This window comes from Neofelis nebulosa, chromosome 2 (genome assembly GCF_028018385.1).
Source record: "Neofelis nebulosa isolate mNeoNeb1 chromosome 2, mNeoNeb1.pri, whole genome shotgun sequence".
NCBI classification, from domain to species: Eukaryota; Metazoa; Chordata; class Mammalia; order Carnivora; family Felidae; genus Neofelis; species Neofelis nebulosa.
This window is the reverse complement of record NC_080783.1, coordinates 197549754-197577532: the sequence shown is the minus strand read 5'-3', so window position 1 is coordinate 197577532 and position 27779 is coordinate 197549754. Positions and strand designations below refer to the sequence as shown.

At 56.4% G+C, this 27779-nt stretch overlaps 1 protein-coding gene across 3 annotated transcripts; it reads left to right on the top strand.

Annotated features, from left to right (window-relative positions):
• The first annotated feature begins 358 nt into the window (after positions 1–358).
• Positions 359–27779, top strand: KIAA1522 (KIAA1522 ortholog). Of its 3 annotated transcripts, none has more exons than XM_058718190.1 (7): positions 359–777; positions 21044–21214; positions 21299–21354; positions 21648–21771; positions 22348–22464; positions 22556–25120; positions 25552–27779. In XM_058718190.1, the coding sequence occupies exons 1-7, from the start codon at positions 543–545 to the stop codon at positions 25572–25574; spliced, it is 3291 nt and encodes a 1096-aa protein (XP_058574173.1). In that variant the 5' UTR covers positions 359–542; the 3' UTR covers positions 25575–27779. The 3 variants fall into 3 exon arrangements, with proteins under 3 accessions (XP_058574173.1, XP_058574172.1, XP_058574174.1); XM_058718189.1 differs by lacking the exon at positions 359–777 and adding an exon at positions 9506–9720; XM_058718191.1 differs by lacking the exon at positions 359–777 and adding an exon at positions 18932–19088.

Below are 27779 nucleotides of genomic sequence, written 5' to 3'. Positions count from 1 at the left end.
CAGGATACCTAGCAGTCCCGGGGTCCAACCCGAGCATTTCTCCGCCCCCTCCTCGTCGTACCTCCTCCGGCAAGGCGGACTCCCTTTCGCGCCCCCGCCGGCACCGAACCTCAGTACCGCCCCTCCCGCCCCGCCCCGCGACCCCGCCCTCTGGGTCCCGGGCCGTCGCGCGACCCCGAGGACACGGGAGCGGCTCGCTCGGCGCCCGACCTCGCCCTCCTCGGGCCCCCCGAGAGCCCAGAGCGGGGCCGCGGGCCGGAGGCGGCGGGGAGGGCGGCAGGCGGCGCCGCCCCCGCCCCCGCCCCGCGGCAGCTCCCTCCTGTGCTCCCGGCCGGCCTCCGCGCCCCGCCTGCTCGCCGCCCGGCCCGCCCCTCCCGCGCCGCTCCCGGCGCCCGGCCGCTCCCCGCGGGCTCCGCTTCCGCCGCCCAAACTTTTCTCCCGCGCGTCTCCCCGCGGCGGCCGCCTGCCCGCGCGCCCGCCCCGCGCATGGGTGCCCCGCCGCAGGGGGCCTGACCCCCGCCTCCCGGTCCGCCCGCCGCGCCATGGCGGCCCGCGCGCCCCCCGCCGCACCTGCGGCCGACGAGCCGGGGGGTCCGGGCAGCCCCCCGCGCAGGAAGAAGTCCCGCTCCGGCGCGTCCGGCCTCCGGCGCGCCTTCAGCTGGCTGCGGGGCAAGCGGCGCAAGAAGAAGGCGGCGGGGGCCGAGGGCGCCGAACCGGCCGCCCCCCGGGCCAAGAAGGCTGACGACAAGGCCAGGAGGGCCAAGGGTAAAGGCCGAGGTAAGGCGGCCGGGCACCTGGGCTGCGCGCCGGGCGGCGCCGAGGGTGCGGCCAGGGTGGCTCAGCCAGGGGTCCGCGGCGCGTTGGAGGGGTGAGCCTCTAGGCACTGGGGCGGGGGGGGGGAGCGAAGAGCCCGGGGCTCAGCCCGAGCACCCCCGTTCTGCGCGCCCCACCCCGCCAGCATCGCCCAGAGTCAGCCCGGCCCCGTTCTGGAGAGAAGGGACCCCCGGCTGGGGCAGGAATCTCCTGGTTTAAGCAGGAAGTGCTGGCAATCTGGCTCTTGGGACGGTGAGGCAGTCCCCCTCCCCCAGGCTCACCCAGGTTCTGCCCTCTGCTGAGTCAGGGGGTCAGAGACTTGGCTCTGGCCTGGGGCCCATGGGAGAGGCAAGTGGCCTTGCGTCTCTGGTGGGGGTTCCTCCAGGTCTGGAAGGTCAACTGCACTCAAAAGGTGTTTCAGCCCCACAAAGGACCCAACGTGGGGCATAGCATGCTTTAGGTTCTTAACTGTGTTAGCTTTTCCCACCTGGCTCCCCTCACCACTCCCCTGGGCCAAACCGCAAACATCCACCCCCTGGGGTGGTGAGCTCACGGATGAGAATGAACCATGGCGCCCCTCCCCATCACTCCTTCCCCCAGGCCTGGTAGAAACATGCCAGTGTTGGAAGCGAGCTTACAGATGGGGGAAACTGAGGCCCAAATTAACGGAGAAGCTGTATCTGGGCTGTGATGGGTACTTAAAACACAACAGCCAATTCCCTGTCTGTGGGCTCTCTGGCCTGATGGATGGGCAGCCTGAGGGGAGGGGAGGGGGGGGGCGGATGGCTGACTTGGCTCATCCCTGCTGGGGTCACTTTTCTTTCGGGCACTTGCTTGGTTCTTTTCTCATTTCCCCCCTCTGTTTCTGTCTCCCGTTTGAGGGGTAGGGCATGAGTCTCTGCAAGAGGGTGGGGCTCCCTTGGGGCTTGCCTTGCTCCGAAGTCTACCTTCCCTGTGGCTCCTGCTGCAGTGCCAGAGGTGAGGAAATGGCGGTGTGTGCGGGCCCATCCCATCTGTGTTTACCCTCCCAGTGTCCTTTAACCACCTCCTCTGCAGGAGAATTAGAAGGAACATTTGAGGGGTCAGGAAGAGGGTGAAAAGCCTCTTGTGTGATTGCATCCGGCCTGATCTTCCTTTTGGATGAGGGCCCTGCTCCCCTTTGGCCCAGGCACAAATAGAAGTCAGGGTGCTGGGGCAGGGATGGCTGGGCCAAGCCCTGAGGGAGGGTTTGGGCGAAGGGTGTTTCCAAGGGCTCTGTACTCCCAACTGGATGCCCGAGTCTGTCCTAAGGCTGTCCCACTGGGATTCGGTCTGAAGTCATCCCCCTCTCAAGAGGGCTTGGGTCAGAACTGCAGCAGGATGGATTGTGGTCAGACTGTGAGGATTAGAGATAGAAAGCTAGTGGTGTACCCCAGGGAAGTGGACCCCTTTCCCCAGAGACCAGCCTGGAGGCAGGGGCTGGGAAAGCTGATCCTATAAGTCCCTGCTCCAACCTCCTGGGGTATATCTGTCATTGCTTCAGTGGCTAGGCCTCCCCCTGCGTTGTGTTTGGTATCCAGTAGCACTGGGCTTTCTGGGCAGCAGTCGGCCTGATTTGAGCCCACGTGCATGGGAAACACCTCCCTGCCCCTGGCTGTTGTTTCCCCAGGTCTGGGGGTGGCCCTGGGTATGACTGGAGGAAGTCCTGCTCCATTTTGCTCCAACCTCCTATTATTCCAATTGTTTCCTTGTCACCTGCCTGGCCCAACTTCTTTTCTGTTTATGAAGACAAATGAATCCAATCTCTCTAATCTCCACTGGCACTGCTGATCAGGAAGGGGAAGCCCAAAGAAGGCTTAACTATTTCTGGGGAAAATGTTCAGAATGGAGACTGGGGAAAATGGGAAGGAGGAATATACAGAAAATTCTTGAGAGGTTAGGAGCTTTTGCTGGGAAGCTCCCCCATCCCAGTCTCTGAACCAGAGACCCAGAGATGCAGGTCATGGCTCCCCTAATCTGACTCCACTACAGTTAAGATGGGGAAACTGAGCTTAGAGTAGAATTTTGAGCACTTGTCTTCCAGGACTGCCCTGCACAGACTTAGAAAGAAAAGAGAGGAAATCTGACAATTATTGATTATTCTGAATGTGCCAGGAGCCCTTTATCCATTATCTCATTTGAGCCCATTTGCAGATGAAAAAATATTTGAGGCTGAGTGACAGTGAGTGCTGAATTTGCCCAAACTCGGATTTGAACTCAAACCATCTGCCTCTCCAACCGGTACCGTTTTCATAAATAAGACATACAGGTGGGACATAGACTGGGGGTAAGGCTTAAAGATCTTTTCATCCAACCCATTCTACAGAAGGGAAAAGGTCCAGAGAGAAATAAGGGAAGTTGACAGAGTGGGAGGAGTATGAGAGTCAGGCAAATAAGAGTCCAGATCCTGGCTCAGCTGCTCGCAAGCCCTGTGATGTTGGGCAGCAACTTCTCTGTGGTCCCACTGATTCCATTACTGGCTCAGGGAAGACAGGGGACCTTCTCACAGGGGTGACCCTCTGGTTGGACGTTGCCTTGGTGGGTTTGTGACTCCAAGATTTCTGTCTCTGTACGATTCTCAAAAGAGGGGACGTGAAAATTTTGCGAAAGTGAAGTTACCACAAAAATGCAAAGGGTTGCTATTAATCACCTGAGCTCTAAGGACCCAGTCTGGAGGGAATAGGCTCAGGGCTGACAGGACAACTCTGCTGCCCCTCCCAGGCTATGTGACACCAGCAGATTAAACCCCTCTAAGCCTCAGTTTCCTTATCTGTAAAACAGGGATAATAAATCCTGGCTTTACAGGGGTGTTTCAGGGACCCAATTAGATAACAGCCATGCAAGTGCTTTGTGAAGCTGTGGAGAAAGGTCTAGAGGGTAGCAAGTTTCTGCGGTTGTGATGCTGAGGACTTGGACATTAGCTGATCCATGTTTGGAAATCCACTCTTGGTTACGCCTCAGATACCCATGGTGGTAGTGGTGATGATGATTGAGGGGGGAGCCACAGAAAGAATCTTACCTCTGCCCAACAAGAGGACTCAGGCATAAGAAAAAGTAAACAAATAAGAAGCCATATTTTCCAGAAATATCACCTGGACTCCAGACAAGTATGTGGGGAGGAAGTGTTTCTGGGACAGATGCCAGGACTGGAGCCCAAATAGATAATCAGGGGAGGCTCTCTGCAGGAGGTGAGCAGCGTAGAAGAGCAGGGTGCCGGCGAACTTGAAGAAGTAACAAGAAGGCTGCTCTCTGGCAGACCCCGGCTGGGCATCTTTATGAGTGTTTTCCCTTGTCCTCACAACAGCCTGAGAGGTGGGCAGTTATTACCATTTATAGGGGAGAAAATAGGTCACTCGGCTTCATTCATTTGAAAAAGACCTATCCTTTACTATGTAGTGTCAGGCCCTGTTCAGGGTAACGTGGATACCTGGGACAAGACAGGCAAGGTCCCCACCTGCATGGAATGACAGAAGCACTCAGTCGGCCTCCAGAGGCCACACTCTCCAAACAAAACAGTATGAGGCTGGGTGTGTTTCAGACTCTGGAGAGGAGTACATAGGAGGATGTAGCCCTCCCGAAGAAGGTTACTCGCGGGCAGTGGACAGTGGCCGGGTGGGGAGTGGGATCATTCTTGGGATCAGAGTTAGAGGACTTCAGTACTTAAAGAATTCAGGAGCCACCTTGCCGAGTCCAGCAGACTTCACCTGAAGAACTCTGGCCACTCACTCAGGGAGAACTGCCCTTGGTGTGGGGTTGTGGAGAGACTCCTGAGTTTGAGTTGTGCTCTGTACACGTTCTGTGGTACCCCACGGTGGGCCACACATGCCCCGTCTTGACAAAGATGGGGTTTCATGGCCTCTGACAGCCTCTCTGGCTCTAGAATTCTGGTTTAAGGATGGGCTGGGGCCATGAGGGTGGGAGCTATGCTCAGGAAAGGAGAGGCTGCCTTTTGGCCGGTCATGTACAAGACTTTGGGACCGAGTGGCCTAGATATTATAGTAAGGAGGGCCAGGAGAATAGTGTGAATAATGCCATCTCTCTCTGCTGAGGAAGGGGCCTGAGGAGCTCCAAAACAAAGTCAGGACCCTAAGGCACTTTGGGTAATGGACACTTTGCCTATCTAAGGACAGGAGAGTGTCTGTTTGCTTTTCAGTAAACACTCTGTGTATTTCCACATTGCATGTGCCGTCTCCCCTACTTAGGGTGTGCATATCTTCACTTCTCTATCCACTGAACTCCTGCTCATCTCTCAAGGCCTGGCACCAGTGTTCTCATCTCTGTGATGGCCCCCAGGGAACTTACTGCCTCCAGACTAGAACAGGGTGCTTAAGGGATTTGGAATTGGACAGTATATGTTTTTCTGGCCACCTTCTTGGGTAGGACATCTCAGTGTCCTTAGCCTGGGGCCTGGACCAGTTTGTTAGGGGTAGGTTTCTCTTTGCTGTGGGATACGGCCAATGGGGGAGTGACTTCCTTAGAGGAATCTGGGACCACCTCCTCCAGGCCCCTGTGAAGGGATGGGCATTATCTGCCTTGGATCCAGATGGGAGAGGGTGCCTCACTATTGTATTTCAAAATATTGATTAAGTATTTAATATTGGGTAATAAGTACCTATACTATGTGCCAGGCATTGTTCTGGGGACGAATGAGAGACAAGGTCCCAGTCCTCATGAACCTCACAATCTGAGGGAGGAACCAGACATGGAATAGGTAATGAAGGGTCAAGAAGTGTGACAAAGGAGGGAAGCACAGTGATCCCAGGGGAGATCAGGGACGGCTTCCCAGAGGAGGTGACATGTAAACAAAAATGGAAGGATGAAAGGAAGCTGGGGTTGAGGGATTTGCAGTGCTGGAATCAGGCTAGGTGCCTGCAAGGAGCTGGGGCCAGCTGCCTCTCTGGGTTCTGTGGGTTGCAGGAATCACCATACCTCATAATTTTGAACACCCTGAGGGCAGGACTGGGTTGATGGTCCTTTCCCTCTGCACTGCCCAGCACAGGGCCTGGTGCAAAGTGGCTTTGGGTAATAGCTAGGTGATCTGATATGGGCCCCAGAGCATGGGCATCTGTGGATCCTAGATGCTGCAGGCTGCCATAATGGCACATACAGATGGGCAGCTGAGGCCCAGAGGACTAAGTGTCTTGCTCAAGGTCACACAGCCAGCCAGCATTAAAGGTGGAGCAGGAACCCTCACCTGCCAGGCTGACCTTAGCTTCCCTACTCCTTTGTTCAGACTTCAAATGGAAAATCCGGCCCCAGAGAGGTGCCTCTAACCAGGAGTGGGATGAGATGAGCAGGAAGCTGAGTCCAAGAAGGGCTCCACCCCCTCCCTTACCTCCAACACCTTCAGGGGCTCATTCCAGCTGCCTCTCCCTCTCCCTCCTGATGGAGGCCTCAAATCCCCACCCATGGCACACATCCCAGTGTTCTGGAAATCCCCTTCGGGCTAGGATGGGCCCTCCCCCCACTATTCTGTCCATCTCCTGCCCCTGAAGCAGGGCTGGCAGCAAAGTTTGCTGAACTGGGTGGCTAAGCCCGGTGGCCAGAAAAATCTACACTCTTTTCAGAAAAGGACAGAGGGAGAGCCTCCCCTTACCCAGCTGTCCCCTGGAAATCCCCGTCTCCCCAAACCTCAAAGCTGCCTCAGCTGCTCCTGGCCTGTCACATGCCCATGAAAACTAATGAGAGGAGGCATTGTATATTGTTTGGGCCACCGTGACGGTGGTGGGGCAGGGAGAGCAGGTATCCACACCTCCACCTTCTGTCAACATACCAGCGTACCCCAGTATACCCCACGGCCACCTCTAGGCCCTTGGCTGACTTGGGGGAGGAAGTAAGTTGGAAGCAGGTTGGAAGCAGCTACTATGGGCCGGAGGGGTGGAATCGCTGTTGGGTCTCTCCCATTAGTATACTCCACTGTCTCTGTGCTTTTGTGTTTACTGCCCCCAGGGGCTGGTTCATCAAGGGTTGTCAGCCCTACTCACAAGGTGCCCAGCCCTGTGATTGGCATGGAGGGGAGACAGACACAGCTCAGCTTGCAAAGGGTTTAAACCCCAAATTTTCTGGCACAGTGCATAATTCCCAGGAGGCTGCTGCTGGGGTCTGCTCCAAACAGGGCCCCCTGTCTGCTTAGGACACCCCTCTCCTCCAAGCCTCCAGCTAGGCGAGGTCTTCACCATGGTTCAAGAAAGTCACCAGGCGCTCAGCCCAGTGTTGTGGTTTCTAGGAGTTCTGGTCTTCCATACCAGCTACGTCTTCCCACAGTCCTACCCCAGGCTCTCTCATGCTCTTGGCTGTGGGCAGTACTATTTCTCCAGGATCCTGGAGCAAGCACAGCCTCTGTAGTGAAAGAACATAAGACTGGGACTCTCCTGCCGGTGCCTCTTCACCTTTCCCAGTACTTAAGTGACATCATCACCACCTTCCTCCGCGTCAGTGGGCCAGCCCCACCGTCTCTGCCTCCACCAGGTCCTGTTCAACACCGCACAGCAGACGTGCTGCGTGCCCGACACTGTGCTGCGTTTGGGGTTACTGAGAGGAGGGAGGCGATCAGTGTCCCCGAGGAACTTGTTTTCTGGTTGGAAAGGGAGATACCACAACAAGCTGTTGTCTCGAGACGAGTGTTGGAATGGTGTTGCAGAGGGTGCTGGGGGGCCGTGAGGTGTGATCAGTTCTATCAGAGTGCAGCACTAGTGCCTGTGGGAGCACAGAGGGCTGAGCTGGGGGAGGAGGGCTGCAAGGAAGACTTCCTGGAGGAAGAGACTGTCCAGCAGGATCTTGAGGAAAATGGGGAATCTTCCAGGCAAAGGTGGAAGAGGAAGAAGCATGTGGGAAGGCTTGGAGGTGTGTATGGGTGTGTGTGTGGCAAGCAGTTTTGTGCAGCTGGAGCTCTGATGAGGGTGTATGGGTGTGTGTGTGGCAAGCAGTTTTGTGCAGCTGGAGCTCTGATGAGGGGTGTGGTGGGAGATGAGTTGACCTGGGGGCAGGGCAGTTACTGCAAAGCCTCCTGCAAAGGCCAAGGCACCTGCTACACTCCAGACGTCCTTTGAAGTTCTTTGCATACACCCTCGCTCAGCTTATGTCAAGAGATCTGGACGCTACCCTTGAGTGTTCTCTTTGCTCCTTCCTACCACCTTTCTCCTTTATGGGCCCCATCTGTAAATTAGGGGAATTGGGCTAGCAGATACTCCGAGGTCTCCCAGCTTTGACGCCAGGACCCTCTTCTCTGCAAAGCGGGAACCTGGTGCACACATCTTGGTAGATAGTGTATGTGTAATGAGTGGATGAATAAAATATAACCCCTTGGGGACTGCACTGTTGTTAATCGCAGACTCTTAGCAAGGCATGGACCTGAAGGAGGGTGGGGCTTGACTCCCCAATTTTGCAGGGAGGGACAGGGTGCCCTGGAGCCACTGGGCATAAGAGGCAGCTTGGTGCAGTGGACAGGCTTACCCAGGTGGCAGAAAGGATGAGCAATATGGGGATTAGAACTGAAGGCTCTGGACTTCTAGCCCAGCAGTCTCTCTGCTACACCATGCTGCCCCTAGTAGGAGAGACAGGGCAGAGCAATGGTAAAGGAGAGTCACTGCCTAGGCTGCTGAGCCCTGGGCACAAGGGCGTTTGTGAGGACACAGAGGTGAGGATAGCCTGGCGGCCTGGAAGGTTTTTAGAAGAGGTGAAGCGAGGCCTAGGTTTGAAAGATGAAGACTTGTATAAGGGGAGATGAGTGGGGGGCACACAGACATGAGTGGCCTCACATGTTTACCTATACACTCCATTACTTACACTCACAGACACAACGTGACAGAGCCTGCCACAGTTACGTAGGTGGATACACAAAAGCGCATATCCAGATGTTTGAAAACAGACTCAGTGATATGGATAGATGCACACGGATGATTACACAGAGGAACCCACACGTTCAGGGTCACAGATATGTACACAGGTACACAACTACACAGCCACATTCAAGCATACAGTTACCAATGCCCAATTACATGCCCTCCTTCAAGGTTATGCAGAGGCACAGATAAACGGTAGGGGTAGTAGCATGGATCAGTGGGTATTGGAGTCAGTCTGGGTTTGAGTCCTAGCTCTGTAGCTTACTGATGTTTGACTTTGGGCTAGTCATCTGACTTCATGGAACCCCTATTTCCCCATCTGTAAAACGGGGATGATAAAACTACCTACCTTATAAAATTGTTCTGTGGCATGAAAGCAGTTTATCAGAGTGCCTAGCACATAGTAAGCGCTATATAAAAGGATGCTGTTATTGAAACACTATTAAGACAGAAATACAGTCAGATCGATACATGTGTACACACAGGCACAGAGACAGGAGATACACACACAGACACGTGACACTCACGGGGTGGTGGCTGGTGGGCCCCAGCAGCAGCGGGGCTCCGGACCCCCCTTGTCTGGAGACCTGGCCCTCGTTCTCTGGGCGCCACTGCAGTCCTCAGAGAGGCGGCCGCTGGGCTGAGAGAGCTGGCGACCCGCCTGCCCCACCTGGACACACCGGCCTTTCCCGAGCGCTCTGGGTGGGGTGGCTCAGCTGGTCTCCCAGGTCCCGGGAGGGGTGGAGCCTACGGGACGCGCGCCAGGCCCCGCCCCTCCACCGTCCCCGCCCCCGGCCCGGCCATTGGCCGCAAAGCCTGGAGGCGTGGCTGAGCTGGGGCTGGGGGCGCCTGCGGTGGCCGCCCGCGCGTCTCTCTGCTTTCCTCCCGGGGCTGCGGGCCCGGCGGCCGGGCTGGTTGGGCTGCGCTAGGGTTTCCGCGCCGGCTCCCGCGCCCGCCATGGGCAACTCACACCACAAGAGGAAGGCCCCCAGCGGCCCCCGGGCCCGCAGCTTCTGGCGGTTCGGGCGGTCGGCGAAGCGGCCGGCAGGTAGGGGCCGGGGGTGGGGGCGGGGCAGGCGGGGAGGAGGGTCTCCCTGCCGCAGCCGCCGCCACCGCTGCTGCCCCCTCCCGGGGCTTGGTGGGTGTGAGTGTGGGGGGCCGGGAATCCCCCGCACAGACCCCACCCCTCACATGCGCAAAGAGACACGCGTACATGCGAATACCCACGGGCGGGCACACGTCCATGTTCACAATTTACACAGTCACACACAACACCCACTCAAATGTACGGACATGCAGACGCAAAATCGCATACACGTTTACACCCACAGCGTCGTTGTAGAACGCACAGACCCTGAGACAGGTACATACGCCTAGGTATACGGTTTACACAGCCACAGGAATTATACCACACGCGCAGATTCGCACACTCGCACACACACATCAGTCATGTAGGTACAGTTGCCCAGCGTCTTAGGCACATAGATGTACCCACGGGTTCAGAACTGCACAACCAACCAGACTCCCACACTCAGGCTCAAAGACCGACCCTAAGGCACTTTTACACACACACACACACACACACACTCACACTTGTTAGCCCCCAACGGGCTGAAAGTTTGCAGGAGGGACGGGAGACAAAGGTGCAGGAGAGAAGCAGGAAACCAGGGGGCTGGAGACTACGGGCCGCCTCCATTTGACGTGATTGGGAGTTGGACTGGTTCTTTGGGCTCTCTCCCCACCCCCATCTGCGTCGCCGCTGCCTGTCGTCCCCCTTCCCCCTACCCGCGGTTCCCGTGGTCGCTGCCGCATGTCCCCCTTTCAGTGCAGCCACCGAGCTGGAACGCAGCCTTTCCCGGCGTGCTGCGGGATCCCTCCGCGGGTCACATTCCAGCCTCCAAGTGGGGGGTGGGTGGAGGGGGAGAATGGAGAAGGCTTCCAACTCTAGGGTTGGGAGATAGGATTCCTGGTTTTCCCCAGCAGGTGCGACAGTTCAGGGTATCCCCCAGAGTCCCAAGGGTTGCTGGAGGAGGGGCTCTTGAGGGTGGCCAGTTCCCTTACCTGGTGAATCCAGAGATGGGGTAGGGGCTGGGGGTTAGATCTGCTTTTCCCCCTGAGGAAGATAAGGGGATCTCCAACAGAGGCAGGTATTCCTTCTGGCCTTTGGGAGTGGAAGAATCTTGGAGAAGGTGGGGTGGGGTTCCTTTGGCTGTGGTGGGAGAATCCACCCATGTCTTCCCAGGGTGGCCCACATTCCTAGAGGTTCTGAAATGAGCCTGATGATCTCATCCCTCCACATGGGGGCAGGGGGTGACAGATAGAACCTGTGCTGGGAATTGGGGGGTCTGGATTTTCAGTGTGACTCTGGTATGGGCTCTGGTGACCTTGAGCAGATTGCTTTCACTCCTCTGGACCTCCTGGCTCCCACGGAAGGGCCTGTCTGTGAAATAAGGGGGGCATAGCTTAGGCGACTTCTGGGACCCTTACGGTTCTGTCTAGCCATTTTATGGATAGAGAAGGTGGGCTTGTCTAAGATCATGTGCTAGTAGCGGTTTGAAGAATAACAGTGATGATCAAAATAACAGTAGGAAAAGGGTTAATTATGTTCTGGTAGACTCTGAGGATTCCTCAGAAAGTGGATTGATGAGAGACTCCAGGACCCTCCAGTAGTCTCCCTGTCCCAGCAATCCTGAAATCCATCTGACCACCTGTCTCTCTTAGATTCTGCACCAAGGGGTGGGGCTGGGGCTCTTCCCCGGCTTTCCCGTGGCCACTCTAATCTGATGGTTTCCTGAGAACCAACTGTGGGTGCTGACTTGTGACCATTTGTGGTAGGAGAGAGAGAGAGATGAGAGGACTAGGTTTACAGTCTCTTGCCCACTAGTCCCTGTGCCCTTACAGCTCCTGCTGCAACTCAGGCACCAACCAGGCTTTAAGGTGGTCCTAAGAAACCAGAAAGCAATGTCAAGACAACAGAGAAGTAAGTGTGGGGGCTGAGGAATATTCAGAAGGCTTTTGGGTTGGGGCTAGTTTTAGAAAACTGGAGAGATGGTCTTAATTTGGCCTTCGAAGAAACTACAGGGTTGGAGGGAGTCCTGATTGTTGATTAAATGAGAGAGAGATGACCAGGGATGCTCTTCAGCTCTGGGAAATGGCCATGAACAAAGGCAAGAGTTGAATCTGAGCATGGAGGCTGGAGAGAAAACTGGTTGAGGCTTCTTCCTTGTGCCTGGGAAGAGAAATTCCATTGTGAATGCAAACTTCAATCCCTTTGGTTTTTCTTGTGCTGAGGATTGTTAAGGCTTCCTCAGCCTCGGCCTCTGCCCAGGTATGGGACTGGGGTTTGAGTACTTATCCATTTGATTCGTTTGTGAGAGGATGAGGGAAATGATGCAAGGCAAGCAGAGAGGGCAGGAGTCTGTAGACCATAGGGAGCCAGTGAAGGTGTTTGAGCAAGGGAGGAGCCTATGAAAGTGTTGTGTTGGGAAGATGGCGCCAGAACAGGGCAGGTGCAGGCAGGACAGGTTGGGGGGTGGAGCAGTGAGAGTGGAAGCTCAAGAGAGCAGTCTGGAGGCTGTTGCAGTAATCCAGGGGAGAGGTGGTGAGGTGAGGGCTAGGGACAGGGTGGGGGCTGTGGGAGTGGAGAGGAGTGGCAGTTGCAGACACACCGAGGAGGAGGCGGCAGAAGTGATAGGACCTGGGATTAATCAGATGTTGGGCGTCTGGGCCAGAGAGGGCTGTGGAGGCTTAATGCTCCAGGCTGCTTTGCTGGGGGGGTTGGTGACAGAGATAATAACTCAGAGATAAAAATGAGGTTCTGTGCTAAACCCTTTCGTCAGTTAATTCATTTGTCCCCCAACAGGTATAGAAATAAGCTAGAAGCCATTATCCTTCCCATTTTACAGATGAGGAAGCTGGAGCTTAGAGAAGTGAAGTCGCTTGCCCAGGGCCACTCAGCAAGGAGGTAGCTTTGAGATTCAAACTCAAGCCTATCAAATTTTAAAGACTGTGCCCTTAATCAGTTTAGGAATAGATGGGTTCCTTATGATTGAGGGGCCTGCAGGTCCTCAGCCCGAGGCCCTGGGGGTTTGGGGAGCACAAGTGGAGGAAGCGCTGTGGGAGAGGGGCAGGGGTTGAGGACAGAGCACCGAAGCCCCCCAAGGGCTCAGAGAGGGAGCAGGTGAGAAATGGAAGGAGAACTGAGATTCAAGGAATGGCTGGTCCATTGGATCAATGCCCTTGGATGAAAGGGAATGGTAAGGGTGGACAGGGAGAGGCCTTCTCACTGCTGGAAAGATACTAACCTGCTGGGATTGTTTGGCCTTGGATCTCAGGAATCCAACCACACCCCCGTCCCTCCCCAGGCCCACTGGCGTCTGGTCTTGGGAAGTTTGGGGGATTGGTGAAAGATGTGAATTGGGAGTCCGGGAGCATCCCCCACCATACCACCCTCCTCTTTTTTTTTTTTTTTTTTTTTTAATTTTTTAACATTTATTTATTTTTGAGAGAGAGAGAGAGACTGAACATGAGTGGGGGCAAGGGGCAGAGAGAGGGAGACTCTGAAGAGGGAGACTCTGAGCTGTCAGCACAGAGCCCGATGCCAGGCTTGAACCCAAGAACCGGGAGATCATGACCTAAGCCAAAGTCGGATGCTTAACTGACTGATCCACCCAGATGCCCCTGATCCTCCTCTTTTTCCCAGACCTTGTACTATCAGGTTTATACACAGTCACCCCCTTCCCCTGCCCCCGTGGGATTTATTGTTTCCATCTTGCTTATCGGGAGATTGAGGGAATAGACTAAGTCATTGGGGGAGTCAGACCACCTGGAATTCCTTTCATCCCTCCCCCTGCCTCTGTACTTGGAGCACCAGGGGTCTTTGGTAGGTCCCGCAGCTGGGAAAAGTCCTGTTCCTCTTACTCACCTACCCCCCAGCTTCTCCCTACATCTCCTCCCCCTTCCTGGGAGAGATTGTGACCAACAGTGTGTCTGGACTTGGTTGTGGAAGCCTTGGGCTTGCAGACAAGGGGCTGGCCCAGCCCTCTCTGGTCGTAGGGATCACCCCCCGCCCCCGCTGCTGCCCCAGGCCCTGACCCAAAGTGGGGGACACTACCCTCCTAGGGGCAGAGCCCACATGCTAAGGGACCTTTAGAGATCATTTCTCCGACCCTCCCATCTCACAGATGAAGAAACTGAGGCTCGGAAAAGGGCACGTACTGGCTCAGCATCATGCTGCAATTGAGGGGCAGTGAGAGCTCAAACCTTGAGGCTCTTGACTCCCAGGGCCCTGGGGTCTCTGGTCTGGGCTTGGAATTCCCTTCCCTCCCAAACAGGAGGATTAGGACTAAGTCACTGAGGAGCTGATAGGGAACTCTTGTTAAAGTGTCCCTTATCAGGCTTTATCTTAATAATGGTCCTTAAGGCCACTTGGGATTTGAAGAGAGCTCCGGAAGTGGGTGGGAGTGGAGGCCTCTGGTGGCATGGGAAGAACAGGATTTTGCAGCCAGTCAGAGCTGGGTTCACACACCCTGAGTCTGCCAGTTACTAGCTGTGTGACCTTAGGTAAGTCACTGACCCTGAGGGAGTGCCTCTGTATGGCAAGGGGGATTTAGTGAGATCATGTGTGTCTCAATCAGTTGGTACTATCAATACATGTGAGTTTATTATCCTGTTACAGTAGAAAGGCAGAGGGGCCTGAGAGAGACCTTTACCCACCCCTACACCCTGGAGAGGCAGAAGCTCCCTTGAGGACCACACTTTGTGCTCACACTTGGTTGTGTGGCTTTGGCTTTCCCAGCTACTCCATGAGGTAGGTGTTGGTCCTTTACAGATGAGATTGAGGCCCAGAGAGGCTGATTCATTTGTCCAAGGCCTCTAATCCAGGATTCCTGATTCCCAGGCTTTTCCCCTCTTGACTTCATCGTGGCTGCCTCTCTGCCATATATAAGGTAGGGATAATTGTGCCTTGAAGGAACAAAGGAAAGGGTTTTTGGAAATTGAGACTCGCACCCTGGCCCAGAGAGATTATTATGTCATTGTCAGGAGCAGATACTGACCCGGAAACTCATTATGACATTTATTAATATTATTGTAGCTAATTCCTCCCTGCACTACTGCTGGTTCCTGCAGCCGCCTGAGGCATGGGATCCTCCTCTCCTTGTTGGGGCACTCCCTGCCCCCCCATATTTATCTTAAAACCGGCCTGTCAGCTCTGCAGCTCTGCTCTAGGGCGGGGCTTCCCACTGAGGGGAGAGAGGAGGGGGATTTCCCTTCTGCAGAAGTGGGGTGCAGAGCTCCCCCTCTTTGGGCAGGGACTGAGGCTGCATGCAGCCCCCCTGATCCCTTAACTTCCTCGGACTTAGGACCATTGCAGTGTTTGGAGTGAGACCCAAGTTCCAGTGTGGGGTCAGCCACTTGCTGGTTGAGTGACCTTGAGCAAGTCACTTTCCCTGGAGCCTCCTTGTGCTCTTTGTGAAAAGGGAAGTCAGACATACCTTTCAGGTTTTTTGTTAGGTGTTCTGTGAGACTGAAGAGAAAGAGAAACTTCCACGTGAAGGTTTTTGTTATACTCCTTTCCCTTTGTCTTGGAGAATAAAATCTCCATACGTTCTGGGTTCTGCTCCTGTTGGAAGGCCCTGGGTTGTTCACCAGTACAGAGGGGCTTAGGACCTCTGAACACCCTGAATCCTGGCTCCCGGGCCTGGCCAGTGGTCAAATGTGGTGAGGGAACGGGGTCAGGCCCAGGCCTGGAGGGCTCCAGCTCCTGAGTAAGGCCACCTGGGCAGCTGTTCCCTCCCCCCCTCATTCCTCTCCCCTGAGTCAGGCCTGCCTGGCTGTGGGCGCCGCCACCACCCCCGCCCCTTGCTCTGGAATGGGGCAGGTTGAGGCCTCACCCCATGGAGGATGTTGCCAAGACAGTGTGTACGCATGCGCACAAATGTGCCCTTGGCCTTGGGGGTTGGGGGCTCCCTCCCCCTTTCTTCCCTGTCCCCAAGCTCAGGAAAGCCCCACAGTGGTGGGTACATGCACCTGCCTTTGTGTACACACAGCCACCTGGCTGGGCCCTGTGTGAGTCTGCGGTCCTGCTCCTGTGTGAGGACACGGACTAGGGTGGCCTGGGTGTGCTTTGTGGACGTGGTCCTGCGAGCACCCACCTGTGTGTGGGGGGAGCCCAGTGGGACATTTTGGAGGTGCAGGCGCACATACTTCTGCTGGTTGGACTATATCTGAGCTCACGAACTTGCATGTGTGCTTCCTGGTGTGCCCTTCATGTTAGGGGGTGTGGCCGAGAGCAAGGTGTCTTCTCTGATCCAGGAAGCTTCCTTCCTCTGGCAGGTGGGGGAGGAGGGGAGGCGGAGGCTGCAGGCTGAGCCAGGAGCTTCAGCCCCAGGCTGCACCTCTGGACTGTGCCAAGGCAGAAGGCTCTAAATACAGCCTTGGGCAAGGTCCTTCCACTCTCTGGGCCCCAGTTTCTTTGTGAGGTCCCTGCCCTCCACTGGAGACTCTGGTTGCTGAGCTCCACCCTAAGCAAGTCACAGGTGTGTGGACCCAAGCCTTGCCTTGCCTTGCTTTGCTTTGCCTTGCCTTGCGAGGCTCAGAGAGGCCTCAGGCTCTGGCCAAGCTGTGGGTGTGGGGGGAGGGGTGTTACTGGAGCAACCAGATGTTATCAAGTGTGAGAGCCTTGGATCCTCTGGGACTTTGCAGCTGTGGCCCTGACTGCCAGCTTGGGCCTGAGACCTTGAGCTGATGTTCCCCCATGCCCTGAGTGGAGCTCAGCCCTGAGTTTCCTTGGTTAGCGGGTAGCTGAGGATGACTGTGTCCTGTGTGGGTAAAGGCTTCAGTTTTGGAGCCAGCCAGGGCTTGGGAAGTCACCTAGCTCTTGGAGCCTCACAGGTCCATGACCAACAATGGGAGAGAATCCTCGAGAACCTGCCTCCAAGGGCTATTGTAAGATCCATGAGGGCAGAGATTGCCTTCCCCCAGCACCTGGCGTTAATCACCCTAAAGTAATGAGGCCTATTGCTCTTCTCAGTCTGAGCGGGACTAATAAGGGGGCAGGTGAGTCTGGCCTAAGAGAGGGAAGAGGGGAGGCTGTGGCCAAGAAACTTCGAATTTCTGGGGATGAGAGGGTCCCTCAGCCCTTGTTCAGAGGGGAGATCGGGTTTGTAGCTGGCATGGCAGACAGAGCGTAGCTTTTGGATTCCAGTTGTCCTGAGTGCAAATACCACCTTGCCCTTTCCCAGCTTGCCCCTTCTAGCCTCCATTGCGTCATCTGTAAAATGGGGACAAAAGGGCCTATTTCCAGGATGCCTGGGTGGCACAGTTGGTTAAGTGTCCAACTCTTGATTTCCGCTCAGGTCATGATCTCGAGGTCGTGAGGTCCTGAGGTCAAGCCCCGCATTGGGCTCCGCACTGGGCTCAGAGCCTGCCCAAGATTCTTTGTCCCACTCCCTCTGCCCCTTCCCAACTATGACAGCATTTTTTCGGTCTCTCAAAAAAAAAGTGCCCACTTCTTAGGATTGTTGTTTAGATTGAAGTGATTTGTGGATTTACATACTATCCAGCTGCATAAAAGTTTGTTTTCTAGAGAGCAAGGGCTCATCCTCTGAGTGGTCTGAGAGGTGGGGCAGCGAATGGGGAAGGGGCTGCAGAGGGGTCTTGCAGCATGAGAGCCACTGTGAATTCTTAGATCCTTAGGGGCTCAGAGAGAAAGGTGTGGTGAGAGAGGGGGTGTCCTGAGGTTAAGTTTGGGGGACAGCACTTCACAGACTTTCTCTTCCACCTTCTCGGCTACTCTTTTTGGAGTTGCCCAGGGTATCTCTTAACACTGTTCCTACCCAGTTTAACCTTCATTATTGACCTCTTGGGGCTCTTTGAATAAAAGCCAGACTCTGCCATGGCCTACCGGGCCCCACCTCGACCTGGCTCCTGTCATTCTCTCCCTTGCTCACTGTATTTCAGCCCCACTGGCCTCCTTTCTATTCTGGGAGACACCCCCCCCCCCCCCCAACTCCTGCCTCAAGGCTGACACTTACTCTTGCTTCTGTCCCTAGGGCTCTGTGCCCAGCACTTGCCCTGGCGGGCTCCTCCTCCTTCGAGTCTTGGTTCCAATGTCCTTTCCTTAGAGACTTTCCTTGATGCCTCTTATAGGCACCCCCTTCTCTATCATAGCTTCCCAGTCTTCACTAATCTAAAATTATATTGTTAGTCTACCTCATTCATGTATTCATCAAATGTTTATTAAACTCACAGTATGTGACAGGCACTGATTTAGATGCTAGGGATGTACTGGTGACCAAGATAAAGTTCTCCATTTGCTATAGCTCTCAATACTAGCTCGATAAATACTGCTGATTGAATGAATGGGTACAACTGTCTTATAAAGAGGACTTATTGGCCTTGTTTCCATATGAGGTCATGACTTGTGTGTGATGGAGCTGGATTTGAACTTGAGCCCGACTTCCCTCCAGTTCCCTCCTCCCACCTTCCACTTTTACTGCCCTTAGCTGTGAGCTGGTTTCTTGGCTAGTTCTGTTCTGCCTACCTGGTGATTCGTCAGAGTCACCAAGTCATAGAGTGAGGCCAGTGGGAAGGATCCTGGGCTGGAAGAGCAGGAGGGGGACGATGAAGCCTACCTCTGCTGTGTGACCTTGGATAGTTCATAGTGCTTCTCTGGGCTGCTTCCACCTGACCAAAGTGGGAAGAAAGTCCCGAACATACACAGGAGGAGTTGTTCCCACCGGCCACTGTGTTTCTGCTCTGGGCATCTCCCTGGCTTTCTAGTACTGTGTCCTGGGCTGTGTCCCAGCGGCTTTTGCCGGTGAACTTGCCATCACAGGCAGTTCTGGGCTGCCTGGCTGCTCCACCTCTGAGTTCCTTCCCCAGGGAATTACCCTCACCAGCCAGGAGGACTTGGGGATCATGCCAAGTGTAGTTTAGTGGCTCTTCCATCCACCATCTGGCAGCTGGGACCCCTGCCATAGCTCTGGCCCCTGACGGTTTAGTAAAGGACTTGGGGACGGGTTAATGGTCTGCTCCTGGGACTGTCTTCAGCCCTGCTAGTCATACTCTCCACCAGAGCCGAGCATCTGCAGACTCGGGGCCTCAGTTTCCCCATGAGAATCTGGGATGGTTCTTGCTACGGCACTCCACTTGAGGGGCGGGGTCGGTGGGTGGGCGGGACCAGTGGCGCAGGTGGGAGGAGGACCTGGAGAGCAGCCCCTCCCCCTCCCCTGCCTGGCGCTGGCTCTGCAGCTGGGCGGGCGACTCGCACCACTCGGTGCTGGGTTACGGTGAAGGCGGCGCCCGGCGCTCCGGAGAGGTCGGAATAGGGGACGGCCCAAGTGGCGCCCGCAGTCATGGTGGTGTTCCTGGGCCGCCGCCTTCCGGTGCTCCTCGGGCTCTTTAAGAAGAAGGGTGAGTGGGTGTGGCTGGGGGGGGGTGGGGAAAGAAGGACCCCGACACCTCCATTTGCCAGAGCCTTCTGTAAAAAGGGGATCAAAGCCGGGGAAGGCTAATGGGTGGGGGATGGGGGGCAGTAATGAGGCCAGACTACCCTGTCCTCCCCTGTGCCTTTGTCCAGCGGCTTTTCCGCTGCCTTTGTCTGGGCCCTGCTTGGGTTTGGGAGGATGGATCCAGATGTCTCTGACCTTGAAGCCTGCAGCCCTTGGGTGAGACTGCCTCCCTTCAGGGGTACCCACGCTGTACTGGGTACATCCCAGTACTTCAGTTCTGAGAGGCAGGGCACCCTCTTCCAGGTCAATCAGCATGTGTGGAAGGATGGGATGTGGGGAGCAGAGAAGAGAGAAAAGTAGTGCCCCTGGAATTTGGGGCGTGATCGTTGAAACGTTGTTTAGAGGCCAAGGTGGGGCCCCTAGAGAAGTTTTGGAGTGCGCCTGCTTACTGCTTCTCTAGGAACTGGGCTTTCAGGCCTGGATTAAGACATGGGGGCCATGGTTTATCAGACTTTCGCCGGGGGTGGTGGGGGGGAGGCGGGCAAGCAAATGTCCTTGGTTGGAGTGTGGTCCAAGGTGTCCCCTCTGGGAACCTGGAGTTTAGTCTTGGCTCTGATTTGCTGGATGACCGTAGGCAAGGCCTTTCCGTCGATCTTGTTTCCCCAACTTGTAAAATGCAGGGATTAGGTGAGACTCATCGGGATTGTTGGGAGACTTAGGAGCTCTGACCTTGTAGGGTTCCTGCAGGTTCCCTGGGCAGGAGCTGGCTGTTGAAGAGTGGGCCAGGGAAGAAGAAATGGGCAGGTGTCTGAGCTGAAGACCCTCATCCTGGGGTGTGGCCCTTTAAAGGGCTTGTTTTGTTCCTGCCCCTCTCTACAAGGTGCTGCCAAGGTCACATGACCCTCCCAGCGCTTTTGCTTATGTTGTGGGTTCCATTTAAAAGGGGGGCTGGGGCTGCAAAGTGCTGACACAGCCCCCTATTCCCAGGATTAGATGACCAGCTTCCCCATGGGCGGAGCCTGTAACAGGATCCTTTGTAATGGATCCCTGGCTCCTTTGCACCAGGGGTTGGGGCCTCCAGGAGAGGGGGATGCCTGGGACTGTTCTCCCAAGAGAGGCTGGAGCTGCCTTGTCTGGGGCTAGAGGGGCCCGGAGGAGGGCCTTCTCCCCTCCCCTTCTTTCCTCTAAGGGATAGCCACATGGGTGAGTAGGGGACATAAGAGGCCATGTCCCTTATTTGTCCCTCCTACCAGGACTTCCTGGGAATTCTGGTTGTGACCTCTGAAAGCCCACACCCTTTCCTAGTGTCCCACAGTGTCTTCCTGGGCCTGGGCCAAGGGGGGTGTTTGAAAGGGGTGGTTTTTTTCTGTAAAGTAAAGCTCGGGGTGTGGAGACAAGACAGTGTATTTGCTACGGGCTATGTGTATACAGGGTGCCTTACATCGGTTCCTGTGTGACATGTGGATACACAGTCGTGTATGTACTTGGGTATTGTTTGTATATGTACAGAATGGGAACTGTAGCTGTTGTGTATAGACCTAGGGGCTGGCTGTGTTCTCTGGAGGCCCCTGTGTTCGATGTTGGTTCCCAGATGTGTTTATACTGGGATGCTGTTTGTGTATGTCCTGAAGCCTGTGGGTGTTGTGTGCATATATGGTGGGCTTGTGTGCCCTGGGTATGGGGAACTTTGTGTGGTGTGGGTGCTCAGATGTGTACTCTTGGGTACAGTTTGCATATGTGCACGGGGGCTGTGTGTATCGCGTGTATAACTCAGAACTGTGGGTTGTGTCTACAGATTGGGGGAAGCAGGCCTTGCATGTGTGTGCAGGGACCGTGTGCAGTCTTGGGACTGGGGTGTGTTGTGGTGGAGCCTGTGCATCCCCAGGCCTCACTTCTCTTCCTCCTCTGTTCTGCTAGGCTCTGCCAAGGCTGAGAGTGACAAACGTCTAAGTGTGGGGTCTGGCCAGGGGCCGGGGTCTGTAGTGGATGAGCACCAGGACAATGTCTTCTTCCCCACTGGGCGACCGCCTCACCTCGAAGAGCTGCACACGCAGGCCCAGGAGGGGCTCCGTTCCCTCCAGCACCAAGGTAGCCTTCACTTCCCCTCTAGTATCCCTCTTAGCTCTCCAAGGTCAGGGACCTAGCCCGACACACCTTTCTGGTGTCTTCCAGAAAAACAGAAACTGAATAAAGGTGGTTGGGACCATGGAGACACCCAGAGCATCCAGGTGAGCTCTGCCCCCAGCTCAGTCCTGACTCTGCTTTTCCCTTCCTGCTGAATCTCTGGCAAGTATGGTCTTTGAACCCTTTTGGATCTCAATTTCCTTTTTGTATCACGAAGGGCTGGACTAGATGACCCCTCAGGGCTAGTCCAGCTGATAACCCGCTCAGTGCTAGGTGAAGCTGGGGAGAATCCAAGTCAAAAGTTCCAAAGGGAAGCCCTGAAGAGGCAACAGCAGAGGCCCACGTAGGCCTCTGGGATGTCTGAGGCCAGGGCCTGATCTCCTTCTTCCCTCAACAGTCCTCCCGGATGGGGCCAGATGAAGACAGCATCTCTTTCTGCAGCCAGACCACATCCTACACGGCTGAGAGCTCCACAGCAGAGGACGCTCTCTCCATCCGCTCAGAGATGATCCAGCGCAAAGGTGTCTGTTCACCAGCCAGGATTCCCGGCGGGGGAGGGGGCAGTGGGCACTACCTCGGTCCCAGCACCTGCTCCTTGCCCCATTTCCTCTTCATCTGGCATTTCCCAAGGCTCTGTGAGTCAGTGAATCCAGGAAACACAGTATCCTCCGTTTTTCTTGGAGACTCGCCATGCACATTAACTGCAAAGCAGGACAGTTAGGAGTCAGGAAACCTGGGTTTGAGCCTGGTGTTGCTGCTTCCCAGCTGTGTGACCTTGGGCCAACCCTTAACCACTCTGATCTTTGGTTTGATGTTCTATAAAAATGAGGTTAAGAGTACTTACATTATTGGAACGAGTGCCAAGTGTTCAGCATGCTAACACATAATAATTGTTCACTAAGTGGAAATTATCACTGGAAATGATCAGCCTTCTAGAAAAGAAGTGTTTAGCTTTGTTTAACCTAGCTTGGCCCACGCCTCCTTGATTATGGAAATCTTTTTTTGCAGAGCACTGATTAGTGATTCCACAGTAGTGCTCTGCAAAATGTGTCCTGAGACCTGCTCTAACGGTTTCTCTCCCCTGGACTGGCCCCCAGGGTCCACCTTCCGACCCCATGACTCATTTTCCAAATCGTCCGGGAAGTCGGGGCGGCGAAGGCGCGAGAGGCGGAGCACGGTGCTGGGACTGCCGCAGCACGTGCAGAAGGAACTCGGTGAGCCTGGCGGGGAGGAGGGCAGCGGTGGTGAGTCGGGAGCTCTGGCTGAACCCTCTGCTGACCCCCCGGTCCTCCCTGTCCCTCGCAGGTCTGCGGAACGAGCGTGAGGCACCAGGTACCCCTCGGCCTCCTGGTCCTCGGGATGCCGTCCGCATCCCCACGGTGGATGGCCGTCCGGCGGGCCCGGCCTCAGAGACAGGGGCCCGGGTGTCCCTGCAGGCGCTGGAGGCACGGGCCCAGGCCGGTGCCGAGGCCGAGGCCATGCTGCAGCGCCACATCGACCGCGTCTACCGGGATGACACCCTCGTTGGGCGGTCCACAGGAGCCCGGCCCCCGCCAGTGACACGGCCCATGTCCTTAGCGGTGCCCGGACTGACAGGAGGGGCAGGGCCTCCAGAACCCCTGAGCCCAGCCATGTCCATCTCGCCCCAGGCCACCTACTTGTCAAAACTGATTCCGCATGCTGTCTTGCCGCCCACGGTGGACGTGGTGGCTCTGGGCCGCTGCAGCCTGCGCACACTGAGCCGCTGCAGCCTGCTGTCGGCCAGCCCGGCCTCTGTCCGCTCGCTGGGCCGCTTCTCCTCGGCCTCCAGCCCGCGGCCCCGCAGCCGCCATCCTTCCTCCTCCAGTGACACCTGGAGCCACTCTCAGTCCTCTGAGACCATTGTGTCTGATGGCTCTACCCTCTCCTCTAAGGGTGGCTCTGAGGGTCAGCCCGAGGGCTCTCTGGCTAGCAGTAGCGTGGCACCTCCTCCCCAGGGGGGCAGTGGGAGGGGCTCTCCCAGCGGGGGCAGCACTGCCGAGGCCTCCGACACTGTCAGCGTTCGGAGCAGTGGGCAGCTGTCTGGCCGGAGCGTGTCCCTCTGTAAGCTGAAGAGGCCCCCCCCACCTCCCCGCCGGACCTACTCACTCCATCAGCGGGGCTCAGCAGCACCCGACGGGCCCTTGGGGTTGCCGCCCAGGCCTGAGCGGAAGCAGCAGCAACAGCTGCCTCGGCCACCCACCACTGGTGGGGCAGAAGGGACGGGGGCAGCTCCGTGTCCCTCCAACTCAGCAGGCACCTGGGTGCCTGGCTTGTCTCCAGGTGGCTCCCGGCGTCCCCCACGCTCCCCAGAACGGACGCTCTCACCCTCCAGTGGGTACTCGAGCCAAAGTGGTACTCCTACCCTCCCTCCTAAGGGTCTAACAGGGGCCCCTGCTTCCCCAGGCAAGGCCCAACCCCCTAAACCAGAACGTGTCACTTCCCTTCGTTCCCCTGGGGCCTCTGTCTCTTCTTCCCTCACGTCTCTATGTTCCTCATCCTCTGACCCAGCCCCCTCAGACCGGTCTGGTACACAGATGTCGACTGCCCTGGGTGACAGGTTTGCCATACCTCCTCACCCCAAGGTGCCCGCCCCTTTCTCCCCACCCCCTTCCAAGTCCAAGAGTCCTAAACAAGCTGCCCCCACTTCTGCCACTCCTGCTGTGGTCCCCGGGCCGGTCTCTACTGCTGATGTGAGTCCCGAGCCCCCACCGACTCCGCAGACCTCCCTGACCCCGCCACAGGAGTCACCCAGTTCCTCCAAAGACCAGTCACCCCCACCGTCCCCACCCCCATCTTATCATCCTCCCCCCCCACCCACTAAGAAGCCTGAGGTCGTTGAGGCCCCATCTGCCCCAGAGACTGCTGAGGAGCCCCTCCAAGACCCCAACTGGCCCCCACCCCCGCCTCCTGCACCAGAGGTGCAGGACCTTTCCATGGCTGACTTCCCCCCACCTGAGGAGGCCTTTTTCTCTGTGGCTGGCCCTGAGCCTGCAGGCCCTTCAGGCCCCCCAGAGCCTGTTAGATCTCTGGCTGCTTCATCCTTCTCAGTTGCTGTCTCTTCCCAGAGCCAGCTTCACGGTTCCCCAGACCCTCCTCCGGCTCCACCAGCCCCACCTCCAGCCGGTTCTGTCTCGGGGCTTTTGGCCAAGCTCCCACGGAAGGAACCGGTGGGCTGCAGCAAAGGCAGCGGGGTTCCCAGGGAGGATGCTGGCGCACCCCTGGTCACGCCCTCACTCCTGCAGATGGTTCGGCTGCGCTCTGTGGGCGCTCCTGCGGCTGCTGCAACCCCGGCCTCCGGGCCGTCAGCCCCCCAGAAGCCGCTACGAAGGGCCCTGTCAGGGCGGGCCAGCCCAGCGCCTGCCCCCTCCTCAGGGCTCCATGCTGCTGTCCAACTCAAGGCCTCTGGTCTGGCTGCCAGCAAGGACCCTGCGAGTGCCCAGCCCAATGGACCGCCTGAGGTGGAGCCACGGTCTCCCCAGTCCCCTGCCTCTATGGCCAGCTTCATATTCTCCAGGGGCACCAAGAAGCTGCAGCTGGAGAGGCCAGTGTCCCCTGAGACCCAGGCTGACCTCCAGCGGAATCTGGTGGCCGAACTTCGGAACATCTCAGAGCAGTGGCCACCCCAAGCCCCAAAGAAGCCACCTAAAGCTCCCCCACCCGTGGCTCGCAAGCCCTCTGTGGGAGTCCCGCCATCCACCTCGCCCAGCTTTCCTCGGGCTGAGTCCCTTACTGCTCCTCCCACCAACGGGCTCCATGCTGAAGACAGGACTAAGGGGGAGCTGGCGGAGAACGGAAGTGTCATGCAGCTGGTGGGCCTGGAGGAGCAGAAGCTGGGCCCACCTGGCTCAGGTACGGGGGGTGGGGGTGGGGGTGGGTCCCCATCACTGGTGTTGGGAAGCAGGTGTCTGAAGTCCCACTACTGGGAATTTGTTACTGGATCTTTAAGATTTCCCTGGTCTCAGGCTGCCTGGGAAGGGTGAGCGATCACCGTTGATAAGCTAGTGAAGGAGCATGGTATGTAGGGCTTTGAAGTCAGACCTACTGAGTTTGAACTCCAACTTTGCCATTTTATCTACCCATCCTGGCCTTAAGTTCCTCACCATAAAGTGCAGGGCAGTGATGCCTACATTAGCACGTCAGAGGTATTGTTTGTAACACATCTAGCTGGTGCTGCTGGCATCGGTCAGTTGAGGAGGTGAGGATGTGCCTTGGGCTCTTAGTAGCCAGAACTAAGCCAAGAGGCCCCTTGCTGAATGTCCCTTCTTTTCCCCCTGCCGCAGACCCACAGAAAGAGCTGGTCTGACCGCCAGGCACCTCACTGGCACGGCTGACCCATCCCAGGAATACAATCTCAGGGACCTGAGCAGCTCCAAGGATGAGACGATACGGCAGACACTTAACCTAGTAGAGAGGATGCCTGCAGCCTTAACGTTCACAGCCTTCGATATTTATGCAAGCCTGGTGTTGATCCTGCCCTCCAAGTCATCCAGCTCATGCCTTTTCCTCCCTGGATGGATTCCCCTCTGGCAGCTGCTGCTTGTCTTGGCCTTAGCCTCATCTTGAAGGAGGTAGCTGGTGGGAGTGGGTGGCTGCGCCCCCTGCTGGCCCTGAGGCCACACGGTTGGGAGGAGAGCGCCTCACGTGAATTTTTCCTCCCCCCCCCCCCCCCCCCGTGTCCAAATCATGCACATACTGTAGTCCAGAATCAAAGCACTTTTGACAAGTGGCTGCATGTCCATCCTCCAGGGCCCATGAAGCCTCATTCTAAGGGCCTGTTTACATGGCGGCAGCATCAGTCCCCGGTAGCCAGCCCATAGCTGGGACCAGTCTGCTCCCTCCGATCCAGTTTGCTCATTTTCTAGTTCTTGGAGGTGGGCGAGTCATTGTATTCCCACAGGTTTCTCCAGGCTGGAGGTAGGAGCGGGGCTGTGGAATTCCAAAGCACAAAAGGGGCAGCAGGGGTTAGCCCTCCTGTGCCTCAACTGACCACCAACCACCTGCCTTCCAGTTCTGCCAGGTGCTCCATGCAGGGGACGAGAAGTGGGGACTGCCTGGGCCCAAGTGAGGGAGGGGGTGGGAGGGAGAAGAAGAGAGGAGGTCCACAGGCTCTGCCCTCAGAGAGTGGAAGGACAGGACAGGGAGGCCTCTCAGCGGGCACTTGGTAATGCCAAGCATCTGCCCCCTTGTTTCACTTGATCAGGTTGGGCAGGCAGACGCAACGCTTCAGAGGCAGGAGCCCATGGGCTGTGGCGAAGCTGTGTCCCCTTCAGCTGTGCAGGAAGCCCTGAGGGAGGCGGGTGGAGGGTCTGGCCAGGGGAGCGCTTATTTGGGCAGTGGGCCCAGACCTGGCCCCACAGATTACATTCTCTGACCTTTCTCTTTACTCGGTGCATGTTCTTTCTGCAGCTGCCTTTCAGCACAGGTGGTTTCACTGGGGGGAGCTGACGCTGAGTGACAAGGATGGGAAGGAAGCCAAAGGTGCATTCTATTCCAGACTCTTCCCTAGTCAGTGAAGGGGGTTCAGTGCTCCTAGGGAGCAGGCTGGGCAATTGCCCCCTGGCCATCAGCTTCTGCTACTGAGGTCTCCTCTAGGAATTTTAATGACCTATTTTCAGCCTGTGCCTCCTATCTAGGTAAGCTGGCTTCCCCACTGGCCCTGGGGCCTCCCTTCACAGTAGTGTGACTGCCACCAGGGCCACCCCTTCTGGCCTGATCCTCTTTCCTCAACAGTGACTTGGGCTTGAGGAACCTCACTTTCAGCTGCTTCTGTGGAGAGGCTGAACCCCTCCCAGAACCAGAGCTGGGAACACAGGGGATGTGGTACGAGAGCCCAGGTTCCTGGGGCCCTCCCTCACTGCGGTCTTCTCCCTGTGGCTGTAAACCAGCGTTCTGTAAACCAAGGTTTCCCTTGCCCTTTGGGTAATGGAGAGCGGCTGCTGGGTACATGTCGCACCTGTCCAGTGAGCCGGGGAAAGAGGAGAGTCAGGATGCACTGCTCTGCTCAGAGCTCCTGACCAGCCCCCTGGGAACCAAGACCAGGCCAAAGCCTCCACGAAAGAAACCTGGCCCTGGCAGCAGCCTTGGAGCTGTTGGAGATGGAGATGGGAGGGAGCCCAACTTCTGTGTCTCTTCCCCGCCCCCCCCCCCCCCCCCCCCACGTTACTTGAGCTCCTTATCCTCAGTTAGAATCTTCTGAGCTTGTTTCCCCACTGGGTGGGACAGAGTACAAAGGAGAAGGGAGGATCTAGAAGAGGCAACCCTTCTTTGTCCTCTGGGGTAAATGAGCTTGACCTAGTGCAAATGGAGAGACCAAAAGCCTCTGATTTTTAATTTCCATAAAAATGTTAGAGAGAGAGAAGTATATATATATATTTCTTTAAATTTTTGAGTCTTTGATATGTCTATACAAACAAATCCATTCCCTCTGCCCTGAAGCCTGAGTGAGACACATGAAAGAGCTGTGTGTGTGTGTTTCATTCAAAGGTGTTAATTAAATGATTAAAACGTG

What these genes read in the sequence shown, in the direction of transcription:
- KIAA1522 (XM_058718190.1), top strand. Translation starts at nt 543, where the DNA reads ATGGCGGCCCGCGCGCCCCCCGCCGCACCTGCGGCCGACGAGCCGGGG. An exon ending in GGCCAAGGGTAAAGGCCGAG is followed by an intron (nt 778 to 21,043) that starts GTAAGGCGGCCG and finishes CTGTTCTGCTAG; the next exon opens with GCTCTGCCAAGGCTGAGAGT. An exon ending in GCACGTGCAGAAGGAACTCG is followed by an intron (nt 22,465 to 22,555) that starts GTGAGCCTGGCG and finishes TGTCCCTCGCAG; the next exon opens with GTCTGCGGAACGAGCGTGAG.